Source organism: Myodes glareolus, chromosome 3, assembly GCF_982192425.1.
Source record: "Myodes glareolus chromosome 3, mMyoGla1.1, whole genome shotgun sequence".
Taxonomy (NCBI): domain Eukaryota; kingdom Metazoa; phylum Chordata; class Mammalia; order Rodentia; family Cricetidae; genus Myodes; species Myodes glareolus.
The window spans coordinates 66,621,400-66,634,503 of record NC_142028.1 but is presented as its reverse complement, the minus strand read 5'-3'; the positions used below and the strand labels follow the sequence as shown (position 1 = coordinate 66,634,503).

The 13,104-nt window shown below is 48.3% G+C and overlaps 1 protein-coding gene across 1 annotated transcript in view; it reads right to left on the bottom strand.

Moving 5' to 3' along the window:
- Positions 1 to 398: 398 nt before the first annotated feature.
- C3H1orf94 (chromosome 3 C1orf94 homolog) overlaps positions 399 to 13,104 on the bottom strand; it is a 45,407-nt gene continuing 32,701 nt past the window's right edge. Inside the window, exons 5-7 of the mRNA XM_048434364.3 lie at positions 12,645 to 12,722; positions 8,729 to 8,925; positions 399 to 821 (exon numbers count right to left, since the gene is read on the bottom strand). Coding sequence (XP_048290321.1) covers positions 746 to 821; positions 8,729 to 8,925; positions 12,645 to 12,722 — 351 coding nt within the window. The 3' untranslated portion in view covers positions 399 to 745. The remainder of the gene's footprint in view (positions 822 to 8,728; positions 8,926 to 12,644; positions 12,723 to 13,104) is intronic.

Below are 13,104 nucleotides of genomic sequence, written 5' to 3'. Positions count from 1 at the left end.
GGGATCGAACTCAGGTCATTGGGCTTGGAAACAAGGGTCTTGACTAGCACAACCATCTTATCGACCCTGAAGATTCATTTTGAAATTGTATCTTATGCCAATGCTGTGTCCAGGAGAGACTTTCTGTAAAACTTCTACCTGAGGCAGACCACAGGGGAGAATATTCCTTGTATAATACCCATTGTAGGGGTGTGGAATCCGGAACGTTTTAGAGAAAGCAATTCACAGGAGAGAAGAGATAAGCACTCAAGATTTTGACCCCTGAGGGTCCACGTGTAGATAGCAGCACTCCCAAGCCCCCACTCTGTGTCTGAAGAAACGCTGAGACTCATGGGAGGAAAGTGAGCCGTGCCGCTTTCAGAAATCACAGCAAAAATAAACCAACAGGCACACGCGTGTTCAAGCAGCTCATAGTTTTATCATAAAATATAAACGTTCTAAATTAAGAGTCTTACTTTCTATCTTACCAACAACAACAAAAACAAAAACCAGTCATGTTAGCTAAACACAGGTGCCTGTGTGGTCTTACGAATAGGAGGGTGTGTCTGCGGTGTGCGCTACGTGAGGGAGTCTATGCAGGTTAAGTGTTGGTCAGTAGATGAGTCTGGTCTTGCTGTTTTCTGGCGGCCACCTGGTTGGAACCTTGACTTTCCAAACTTCACACCAAGCTGTTGCAGAATCCAGAAATCCAGAAACCTTTAGCCCTGGTCCGAGGGCACAGAGAGGTGGGGAGAGAGAAAGCAGTCTAAAAGCGGATTCCATTCCCACTGGAGGAAAAATAGGGGCTGTTCATCAGGGGGGCTCTGGACGCCGAATTGAACCTGGAGAGGGGAGATAGGAACAGTGATGAAGTCTCTGGTGTTCCTGGAGAGACTGGGGAAAACATCATCTATTGATTTTGTGGCTGTCCAAGGTTGGAAAGCTGGAATGCGCTTGGAGGGTAAAAGGCTTTAACATTATACAAGGTTTAGGTTCTGGGCAACTAAAACCCCAAATAACACCGTTAAAGGACAATGAAGGGCTGCGTCCCTTACTATGTTGGTGCAGGGAGCTGCTGAGGGCATGTATGGATCATGTCTGGAGTCCATGCTGTCTCCACAAAGGGGCCACCAAAAATGAAGCGACCCGATTCTGAGCACCTCACCTCTAGGCCTGTGAGCACTTATCTGTCTTAGAGAAGCAAACACATTAAGGAAGTTTACAACTTCACAGAACATCCTGGCATCTGATCTCAGAGTTCAGCCAGCACTGGTGCAATTGCCCCGCATAGCTGCTCCCCCCCCCTCAGCCCCTTTGTCCCTATACTCCTCAGAGCAGCAACCCTGAGAGACCACTGTGTGAGTGCTGGGCACACTGCTCGACTCTCAGGGAAGCAAGGAGAGGCATGCCTCTACTTCAAAGAGCAGAAATCCATACGCCTTCCTGATTTCTTCACCAACATACTTGTATGCACACTTCAAACAGTTCAAAGGTCAACTCCTCCATGGACTGTCCCATGACCTCTTCAGATGAGACTGATGCGAACTTCTGGGCTCTGACTGCGATGCCCTCACCCATCCTATCATCCATTGGATGATGCGAACTTCCGGGCTCTGACTGTGATGCCCTCACCCATCTCCTATCATCCATCGGGTGGAAGTAGAGCTTAATACAAACTTCAGCAGAGCAAACAGCAAGATTTAGTCTAATCCAGGGATTCTCAAGCACTTCTCAGCTGGGCAGATGCGCATTACGAAGGAGAGTCACCTTCGCTCTCCCATCAGATGGAGAGACAACAAAGCCATGTTAGAGGAGGGAGGAGAGATGAAAACAAACCAGGGTGAGGGTCTAATGGCCTCCGCTGCTTACCTCTGTGGCTCCCTAGCTGTATCAGTCCACGGACCAGCCTTCTCTCTAAAACAAGTTCCAGGACAGCAGCAACGGTTACCTGGCTGCTCAGCACCCAACCCAGGGCCTGCCAGCACATCCCTAACAGTCTAATTGCCTATGGAAAACACATCTCTTTTCCTCTTTTAAAAACCACACTGAAGGGGATGGAGAAATGGCTCAGCAGTTAAGAGCATTGGTTGCTCTTCCAGAGGATCCAGGTTCAATTCTCAACACCTACATGATAGCTTGCAGCCATCTATTACTTCAGTCCCAGGGGATACTGCACCTTCTTATTACCTTCTTGGGCACTGCACACCTATGGTGCATAGACATACATGAAGACAAAACACATATATCCATAAAATGAAAATAAATATATATGCCTTCTGAATTATAAATGATCGACAGTGATGGCAACACAGCCTGTGCCTGTTATCCCAGCACTTGGGAGGCCGATAAAGGAAGATCACAAATTTGAGGCCAGTTCAGACTCACTAGACCCTGTCTCACAAAAACAGGGGCTGAGGTGTGCCTCCGTACAAGAGTATTTGCCTAACATGTAGAAGGTCCTGGGCTTAATTCCCAGCACTTGGAAGGCAAGAAGTGATGTTATTATAAGATGCCCTAGATTTTGATCTGATTTATAAAATAAAAGCGGAAACAGTAGCAACAACTATCAATAATAAATCAACCATGCTGTCCCTCATATCCGATCACTGTGCTCCACAGCCCCAGCTTCTCTGGGTGGATCACCAACAGTGAAATCACCAAAGGTCGAGACTGCATGCACATAGAGGGCCAGGAGGAGAAACAGTGCATATGGACGAAAGCTACCAAGAAATGCTTCCTGGAGGAGGAAGAGGAGGAGGAGGAGGAAGAGGAGGAGAGGTAACAGGGAGGTAAGGAGGGAGGAGGAGGAGGAGGAGGAGGAGGGAGGGTAACAGGAAGGGGAGGAGGAGCTACATCAGCTCCTAGCAGAGGTTCTCAACCTTCCTAATGCCGCAACCCTTTAAGACAACTCCTCATGCTGTGGCCCCCAACCATAAGATTATTGATGTGGGATTCCCCTCTATATGCTCTGAATATGTTTTATTACCATTGGTTAACAAAGAAGCTGCTTTGACTTATGACAGGGCAGAATAAAGCCAGGTGGAAAATCAGAACAGAGTTATAGAGAGTGGATGGAATCAAGGAGACGCTATGTAGCTGCCGAAGGAGAGAGACGCCGGAGCCTTACTGGGAGGCCACAGCCTCATGGTGATACAGAGATTAATAGAAATAGGTTAATTTAAGGTGTAAGAGTTACTTAAGAAACCTGAGCTAATGGGCCAAACAAGTGTTGTAATTAATAAAGTTTCTCTGTGATTATTTGGGTCTTGGCAGCCAGAAACGAAAGTACAATCTCCATTTACAAATTATTTTCATTTCTACATCATAACTGTGCCTCCTCATGATCTTGGGTGAACCCTGTGAAAGGGTCATTGGACCTCAAAGGGATCGTGACCCACAGGTTGAGAGTCACTGTCCTAGAGTGTGATGAACATGCATCCTGACTTACTTGAGGCAACTGATAAAATACTGTTCCAGAGCAAGTGTTACTCATGCTTCAGTAAATGCTCAAACTTAATATTTTATTGCTTGGAGGATAAATTGTATAGTTCTCATTCTTGATAGGGTATGCAAATCAAGTGGACAGAGGGACTGAGGGCTTTCCTCCTCCTCCTCCTCCTCTTCCTCTTTTGTGTCCTCCTTCTCCTCCTCTGCCTCTTCCTCCTCCTCCTTCTGTTCCTCTGAGAGCATGGGGCCCTTGTTCCTGTCTATCCCACTTCATCCCCTTTTACCTATTGCTTCCTTGCTTTTGATGACCCTTCCTGTCTTTCAGAACAGATCAACTATCTACCTATGGCCACACATACATCTTCCCTTGCCTGATCCAGCCTCACCAGGTCTTGTTCAGTCCTCAGCTTCATAACTCCCTCAACAACGATACTACTACCCAGAGTTTCCCCATGTTGGCCCCCATAGTGCTCGGCTTGCATTTCCACACTTGGATCATGTGATCCCCTGCAGAATCACTTCCTGCACATCACTTCCACTCTCTTCCTGATTCCCCCATGGTATACACACACACACACACACACACACACACACACACACCTCACTACAACTTGCTTCCCAAATTTTTTCCCCAGTCGCTTTGCCCCTTGTAGCTCCTCCACCCGCTGGAGGCCCCAGAACTGGGCCTTGGGTCTCCTCTATGCATGTGCACACCCTAGTGATTCATCTTGTTCCATGCCTTCATCTGTCATTTACGTTCTAATGAACCCCAAATTCATTACCAGCCCCAAACTTGCCCCAAAGCTCCAGGCTCCTGCATCCGCCTGTCTACCAAGAGTTGCACTCATCTACCGGTGATGGTTTCAATGAGAAATGCCTCCACCCATACTCTCAGGCATTTGGAGACCCAGTCCCCAGTTGGTGGCACTGTTTGGGGGAAGTTTAGGGGGTGCTGCCTCCTAAAGGAACTACTTTTGCTGAAGGGCAGCCTTTGAGAGTGTAAGGCCTCTACTGACAACTCATTTGCTCTCTCTGATTCAGGCTGGGGCTCAAAGTGTGAGCTCTCAGCCAACCAGTTCCTGCCTTCCTGCCTGCTATTTGTTGCCACGCCTCCCTCCAAGATGGACTTGGATTCCTCTAGGACCATATAATCTCTCCCTTCTGTAAGTTGCTTTTGACCTTGATGGTTTATCACACTAAAAGTAACTAACATTGACAAGTAGTTCCATGTCCACGACGGAACCCTTGACAAACAGCCTTGCTCTAATCACGACAGCCTAAGCATTTGCCACTGCCACTCATCTGGGTCACAGTGCAGAAACCTAGGACTTGTGCTGTCTACCCCGCCCCCCCAAGCTGGCCCATCCTCGTCCCTTGTCCCTATTCCCTATGTAACCATGATCGAGGCCCACTGGTTCTGCCAAGAAAATGAGCATCCTAGATGGGGTCACATGTCCGTTTTCTCACAGGAACCAAGCCCCGTCTACGCCGTCAGCATCCGTTCATGGGCAGCACTGAAGACCCCAGGCTTGACTCCTGCGTCAGCCCTCACGCCCATTGACCATTCTTCATACCTTGGCCAACATAATCTGCTCTACACAGGAAATGAGAGCATGCTCGTCCCCAGGTCAAAGGTCTCCAGGACATCCTGCTGTTCTCAAAGCACTTACCATGCTGATCTGTCCCAACCTGTCTAGCCTTGACTGATTTCTGATTTCTGTTCTACCCACTCTCACCATTCCCTTGCACTCCGTTCACTCAGGGACCTTTGCATGGCTAATTTTTCTGGGTGGAGTGCTGCCTCTCACACACAGTAACGGCCATGGTTCAGGAGGCCTTCCTTGCCAAGTGTGGTAGTTCATAACTTACTCCCAGCACACATACTGTGTGGGGGAGACAGGATGATGGCTATAAATTCAAAACCAGCTCTAAGTAGCATAGTGAGACCTTGTTTAAGGAAGAAATAAGAGGAAAAGAGAAGAAGAGGAGGATGAGGAGAAGGAAGAAGGAGAAGAAGTAGGGGGAAGAGAAGAAAAAGAGGAAGAGGAGGGAAGGAGGAGGAAGAGGACAAGAAGGAGAAGAGAAAGAGGAGAAGAGGAAGTGGAGAGAAGAAGCCTTCTCCGCCTTTGGGCCTCTCTGATGACACGTTTGCATCTTGTCTCTGAACACACAGAGACCATGAGCTTTGTAAGAGAAGAAAGCATTTTATGTTTCTTGTTCACTCTAGTTCACATTGCCTTGGACAGTGCCAGGCCCAGGAATAGCTCTAGCCAGTTTATTTTGTTTTGTTTGAGACAGGATCTCACCATGTAGCCCAGGTTGGCTTCAAACTCAAGATCTTCCCAAGTCACTTCCCAAGTGTTGGGATTACAGGCATGTGCCCACAAACTCAAAAATCAAGAAGATTTATATGTGCGCATATACATGTGTGTGTATGCATAGATGCATGTACATGCTTGTGTTCAAGCATACAGAGACTAGAAGTCAACTTTGGGAGTCTTTCTTCATGAACTATCTACCATGGTTTTGGAGATTCTCTTACTGGGTCTATAGATCACCAAGCAGACTAAGCGAGCTAGCCAGTGGGCTCCAGGGGTCCACCTGTCTCTGTCTCCCCAGCACTGGGATCACAAGTGTGTACCACCCTGCCCAGCTTCCGATGCAAAATCTGGGGATCAACATCAGGTCCACAAGCCTGCATAGTGAGCACTTATGGACTGAGCCATCTCCCAGTTCCTTCCATTGGGTTTTGTCAGTTTATTTGCTTGTTTTTGTTGTTTTGTTTTGTTTTTTGAGACAGGGTTTCTCTGTAGCTTTGGTGCCTGTCCTGGAACTAGCTCTCATAGACCAAGCTGGCCTTGAACTCACAGAGATCCGCCTGCCTCTGCCTCCCGAGTGCTGGGCTTAAGGCATGCACCACCACTGTCCAGTTGTTTGTTTATTTTTTGATAAATGAACAAACCATCCTCTTTAGAAATCCAGGCTGGCACCTGTCTCCGGCCACATCCTCCCGGTTTCCCCAGCTTCCTGAGGCATCATTATCCCCACTCACCACCTCCCCTTGTTTGTGGCTCTTCTCTGTCTCCAGTGTTTCCCGCTCTTCCCAGCTTTGTGCCTACATCTTGGACTGTCCCTTCCTGTCCCTCTCCCCACCCACTGTCTCCCCAAAGACACGCAGGCCCCAGGCCTCTGCCCTTTGTGTTTTACAAGTCCTCTGGCCCTCTGGACAGCCAGCACTCTGGTTTGTCCCTGGGAAGCATCACGGGCGGTAGCACAGATGTGACTGCTAGCTGGGGGGGGGGGGTCCTCTGTGTCCCTGGCAGCCTCTTTCACTCTCTCCTCCAGGAAGGTAATAGATAACCTCTTGTTGAGACCTCCTGACTACACCCTGTCTCCTGTTCTCTCCCGTAGGCCTGCGTGTTCACTCTGATGTGCACAGCCTTTATTAGATCCCCAGGCCGAGCAGTCCAAAGCCTTTAATAATCCCATCTCAACCTCCTTTTCCAATCCTATTTTCCACCTTTTCCAGGGACAAATCTACTACTTCAAACCACACACGCCTTTGTCCCTAGGCCTCTAGTTTGCCTTGCACCTTTAGGGCTTGAAGTCATGTGCCTAGTATGAGTTAGAATCTGGGTTCAATTCCTGGCCCCTCAGAATCAAGAGCTCAAGGGGGCATTTAAATGATTGCCTAGCCCCTTCCCACTGCAGGGCCCGACTCTCCCTGCCTAGATTGCCTCCTCCAGGAATTGCATTCACTAGGATACCCCTGTGCCATCAGAGGTCCTGCCTCTGGCCCGGACCATTTCATCTTCACGGTACCAGACCATGTACCATCCTGCCAGTCCTCAGTCTTTTTCTTTATGTGTATGTATGTGGGTCTGCATTAGTTTACATATGTAATATATGGGGGAGGGATGCCTGCAGAGGTTAGAAGAGAACATTGAATCCCCTGGAACTAGAGTTCCAGATAGTTTTGAGCTGTCAGACTGTCAGTGCTGGGAACCAAACCTGGGTCCTCTGTAAGAACAGTAAGCTGGGCCATGTCTCTAGCCCCCTAGCCCTACATTTTTTGAATGGAAGAAGTATGCCTTATTATCTATGAATTCCCTGTAAGCTAAGCTCTCATTAACCCCATGAATTAACACAGTACTTTCTAGTGTGCATGAGGATGGTGGTAGGGGTTCTACATGCCACACTGTGCTCTACAAAATAAAAGGGAGGAGAGGAGGGGAAAGAGGAGGAAGTAGAGGAGAAAGGAAAGACATAAAAAGAAGTCATGGATATCATATTCAAATACCACCTCTTGAACATTCCCTGAGCACCCCGGGAAATTAAATGATCTGAGAGTTCCTACTGTCTTTGTTTCTCACAGTTTCCCCTGAACAGATCCAACTATCCAACCTCTCTGAAACATTGATCCCTTTTCGCAAGATATTAGGGGAGATGCAAGATACAAAGGACAAGATTCTGGGGTCATGCCGTGGGTCAGGAGGCCAAAAGGTATCTCCTGGGCAAAGTGAGGAAGGCAGGAATCAATGTCCTTAACCTAGAACCTGAGTTTTTCCAAGTGGGACACACACGCCCCATGGTCTGCCTAGGATTCTGAGGTCCACAGCAATGGTATGGCACCTCCTGCCTTGGGTCACCAATACTAGCTGAGGTTTTGACTTGTGGGAGTGAGTAGCCACCTGTTAATTATGTTAAAGCAAACACAACTTTGTAACTCCAAACCATGCACAATCCAAAAGGAATTTTCACCCTAATTTCCCAGTTTGTGTTGATAGTTTGCAGCTGAGACCCTTGCACAAACTCAGGAAATGCCAGGCTTTTATACTGATTGGGGGGCATCAATGGCTAAGCTGTGGGGGACCCTTCACCAGGACCTGTCAGAAGTCCAGGCTAATCCTGGAAGATTAGTCTGGCAAGGACTCCAGATGCATCAGGAAGTGGATAGAGATTAGTTAACCACATTCTGTGTAAATCATCCAATGATAATGATAGCATCCTGAGCCACCTGTGAAGTAATTGCACAGCTGCAGTTCTACAACTAGCCTGTAGGTGGCAGTCTGCAAAATACCTTTCAAAGGCTCCTCCTAAATCCCAGCCCAGGCTCACCTCCACAGGTGTTTCTCCAGGCCCTCAGAGACATTGGGCACAGGCACAAAGACATGCCCCCACCACCACCATGGGGCACATATACCAAGAAAGGCTCTATGAAGCCCACCCCGCTCACCTGCCTTCTCTGACGGCCATCTGGATTCAGGTCAGCTCCCCACCCCCACCATGGCTGAGGACTCACCCATATCCCTGGGTGAAGAGGTATGGAGGCCCATCTCCTGCCATTGGGGTAGGATCTCGGGGGTTGGCGGGCAGCTTCTGGGGCGTCCTCTGAGGATATGGATAGTTGGGCTGGACGAAAGGGATATAGCTCATCAGGGGTGTGTAGGAAGAGCGGAAAACTTGCTGTCCCATCTGCTGTGGGTTGTACGGTGTCACCTGCAGGGCAGAGAGAAGAAAAAGATCAACATCTCCCAGCCCTGACCCTAACCCCAGTTGCTACCTTATCAATCTGTGTATGCCTTCCTTGTCTTATGTATCTGAGTCTCAAACTCCTAATCTGTAAAATGGACAGACGCTATCCACTCTGCTGAGATTCACGCTATTGGCTTCTACCTTCAGACCTCAACAAACTGTGAGCCCTAGACAACCTTACCCAGTGAACATCCCTGTCAGGGAAGAACAGATCTGTGCTGTGAAGACTGCTGTGTAGCTGTCAGCTATGGCTGTCAAGGGCTTGAAATCCAGCTGGGATGAATGAGGCGCTAAAGTCTGGATGCTATTGAGTTGTGATTCCTGTAAATGGCCACACGTGCCTAGCAGCTGCAGCATTGGCTGACATATAAGAAAGCACAAAAAGGAGGCAGGGCAACAAAAACCTGAGGGGAAGACGGGAATTCAGTGGGATTTCTGCCAGATACCTGGGCAAATGCCCACTGAGGACTGGGACTCCTCTTTTCTTACCCCCAACTAGCAAGGGTATCACCCATCTTATTCATTGTTCTTTCTGCAGCTCTGAGACAGCAGAGTGGATGCAGTAAGAGAGGCCAGGGAGGAAGTGGAAAGAAGGGGGAGCACTAAGCATCAGATGGCATGATGGGGAGCACTCATCAGGAACAACATGTCCCATTACTGGCAGGTCTTTCTTCACATGGATCCTCCTGCGTGCTGAGAGAGTTTCTGACAGAGCTGGCAAAGTTTCTGGATTCCCATCATAGAAGCCACCGTACTCAAAGGTCCCCTTTCCCTTTCCCTACAAGTTCATGTCTAAGATAAACCCACTTGGTGGGTGGTGGTGGCTCATTCCTTTAATCCCAGCACTCAGGAGGGTGGTAGAGGCAGGTGGGTCAGCTTGGTCCCTACAGGGCAAGCTTCAGGACAGCAAGATCTGCTACACAGAGAAATCCTGTCCCCAAAACAAAACAAAACCCCCCAAAAGGCCAAAATGAATAAAGAAAAGAGAATAAGCTACTTAGTCAAATGTGTCTGAACCCCTCGGGCTGCGAGAGGCCCTTCACCTCATGGCTGTCAGGCTGTGAGAGGCCCGTCACCTCACGGCTGTTGCTACAGCTCCAAACCCTGTGAGACAAGACCCTCTGCTCTTATCCTGATTGTCAGTTTCATGGAGTTTAGAATCACCTAGGCTGTGCTGTGAGGGTGTTTCCAGAGAAATTTAACTGAGATAGAACCACCCTAAATGTGGACAGTTTGAGTCCTAGGGGTTGGGGTTTTCGACTGGATAAAAAGGGGGATTAAGATCACTCGAACACCAGCCTTCATCTCTCTTCGCTTCCTAACTGTGGGTGCACTGTTGACCAATGGCCTCATGCTCCTGAGTCATGTCTTCTCGCCATGATGAGCTGTACTCTCCAACTGGGCAGAGAAATAAGAATGACCCTTCCTTCAGTCGCCCTTGCCAGTTCTTCATCATGACAAAGAGCAAAATGACACAGGTTCCCATTACTTCCATTTGAGAGATAAGGAAGCTGAGGCTCCCAGAAGTAAAATAACTTGTCTCCAGTCCTAAATTACAGCCAGAACCCCCAGGGAGAGCCCAGAGTCTGGTTCTGTTCCAGCCTTCCTATGCTGTGCACTCTCTGAAGGCTGAGCCCCTCCCCCAATCTTTGCCATGCCACTCAAAGAAAGGATGCAGGGCCCAGCGATACTGAGTGTGGGTACTGAAACCCTGGAAGGACGACTGTCCCACTAGTTTGTCATCATGAGAGATACAAAAGAACCCAAGAAACCGCAGTGGGCTTTGTCTTTAAAATTCCTATCACGCTTTATACAGATCCTTCAGATATATACACACTCATAATTGCCTAAAAAGACTCTTTGAGCCATGAGGGGGTGTTACTGTTTGCAGGTGGAGGTGATGTGACTGGGATCCTGAGACAGGCTCTCTCATCCCAGTTAGGATGGGCAAGACTCTTATTCCTAATGAAAGAGTCTTGCCCAAGCTAGTTTCCACCTAAGGGCCCGTCTCTACCCGCCAGAACATACCAGCATTATGCCAGCTCAGAGAAGAGGCTTTTCAGAGAAAGGACGGGAATTCCTGGGAGGGGTCAAGGTAGAATAAGCTGGAAGTGAAATGTGGATTGTCCATGGACCTGTGTGTGAGGTGCAAATCCACTTGGGAATGAGGAACACTTGTCATCAGCCCCAATCTAAATGATTTTGCTCATATCCCATCTTTGCCCCAATACTAGTACCTCTGAGCCTGTTTCCATGTCTGTTGATGAGTATATGTGAGCTATATGTGAGCAAGTATGCCAGCCAAGCAGCTAGAGAGTATGTGAGTAACTACATGGACTTCTCGTGTGAGTGTGTGTGTGTGTGTGTGTGTGTGTGTGTGTGTGTGTGTGCGCGCGTGCATGTGCAGGTACATACACCACTGTGCACATGTGGAGGTCAGAGGACAACCTTGGGTGTCAGTCCTCACCTTTCACCTTATTTTGAAGCAGGGTCTCTTGCTGTTCAGTGTTATATATGTCAGACTAGCTGATCCATGAGTTGTTGGGGATTCTCTTGTCCCCATTCTCAACCTTGCCATAGGCACACTGGGATTACAGATTCATGCTACTGCGTCTAGCTTTACATGGGTCCTAGGGGGTCAAACTATTCCTCATGCTTGGAAAGTAAGCACTTTATGCACCAAGCCATCTTCCAAGCCCACCACCTATTTCTCTCTGTTTCTCTCTCCGTAGGTCTGTCACTATCTCTGCTGCCTACTGCAGCACTTTTGTGTGTCTATGTGCAAGAGGTGTCCAGCATGGTGACCAAGAGCCCAAGGCTGCTCTTTAGTTAATACCTAAGAGGCAATGGTACCTGAAGTACCAATGCAATTCATACTGCCACATTCAGCAAATAAAACTACAGGACACTAGTTGAATCCATACCAGAAATAACCTGTGAATGCATTTTTAACATAAATATGTCTCGTGCAATATTTAAGGTTTACTTATACTAAAAGTGTATTCATTATTTATTTGAATTTCAAAGCAAACTGAGTGTCTTGTTTGGGAACTAGCCAGCTCACATAGCATGAGGATGACTCTTGCCACACACATGCTGGGCAGAGCTGTGGGGTTTGATCCAACTGAAAGTGTGTGGACATCTCCATGCACAGAGCCGAGGCTTCTGGAAGGACTGTGAGTTTCCCTTTATCTTTACATGCTTCTGTCACCTGATGAGGGAGAAGCAATAGCTCCTGCATCTTCGGCTCAGACCCCAAAAGGTCAAGAACAGACCCTGATGCTGATCCACAGCCCAGTTCAGCCAACCCAGAGGCTTGTGGGAAAGAGCTAAAGACTCCTGGAAAGTCTCTGAGTCGTTGAAGCTAATTGCTATCACAGCAAACCCAAACTTAGGTGTTACTGTTTTGGTTTAATCTCTTTATCCCTCAGTTTCCCCATCAATAGCATGCCTCATAAGGTGGTGGAGAAGGTTAAAGTAGTGTAGGAGATGCCTTCAGGAAAGGCCTGGCATTTTCATGCAATAAGAACTCTTTTAAGTCACATCTGGCTTCACCGTGTGCTAAGTCGGTGAAGAACTAGAAAGTAATGGTGATGACAGCTAGGCTAGGATGAAGGAGTGGATAGCTACCTGACCTGAAGGCCTTGTGGAGTCAAGGCACAGAAGGAGAAGTATCTACTCACCTGTCGGGAGTAGCACCCCAGTGGGGGGTGCACGGGTTGCTGGTAGGGCATCCTTGTTGACCGCTGTGGGTACAGGCCCTAAGGAGAAAAAGAAAGGTTCCCAGTGCTATGTGAGAGTCCCTAGCCTGAGCACAGAGTCCCCCTCACAGGCCTAGAGTCCCACTCACAGGCCTAGAGGAGTCCCACTCACAAGCCTAGAGGAGTCTCACTCACAGGCCCAGATCTACATTCTAGGTTGACCTCCTCCCATCCCTCAGCTGTCTCTTTGACGTTGCCTAGAGCTGACTGGATCCAGCTGAGGTCAGCAAAGCTCAGGCCACTTGGCAAGCCCCTTTCGATAGACATGGAATCCTAACTGAATGTTTAGGGGTGTTTTGGAAGTGCCAAAGACTTTCGGCCTTTCAGAGGCTGATCCATGTCTCTGAGAAAGCTACTCTTTTTTTTTTTTTTAAAGATTTAT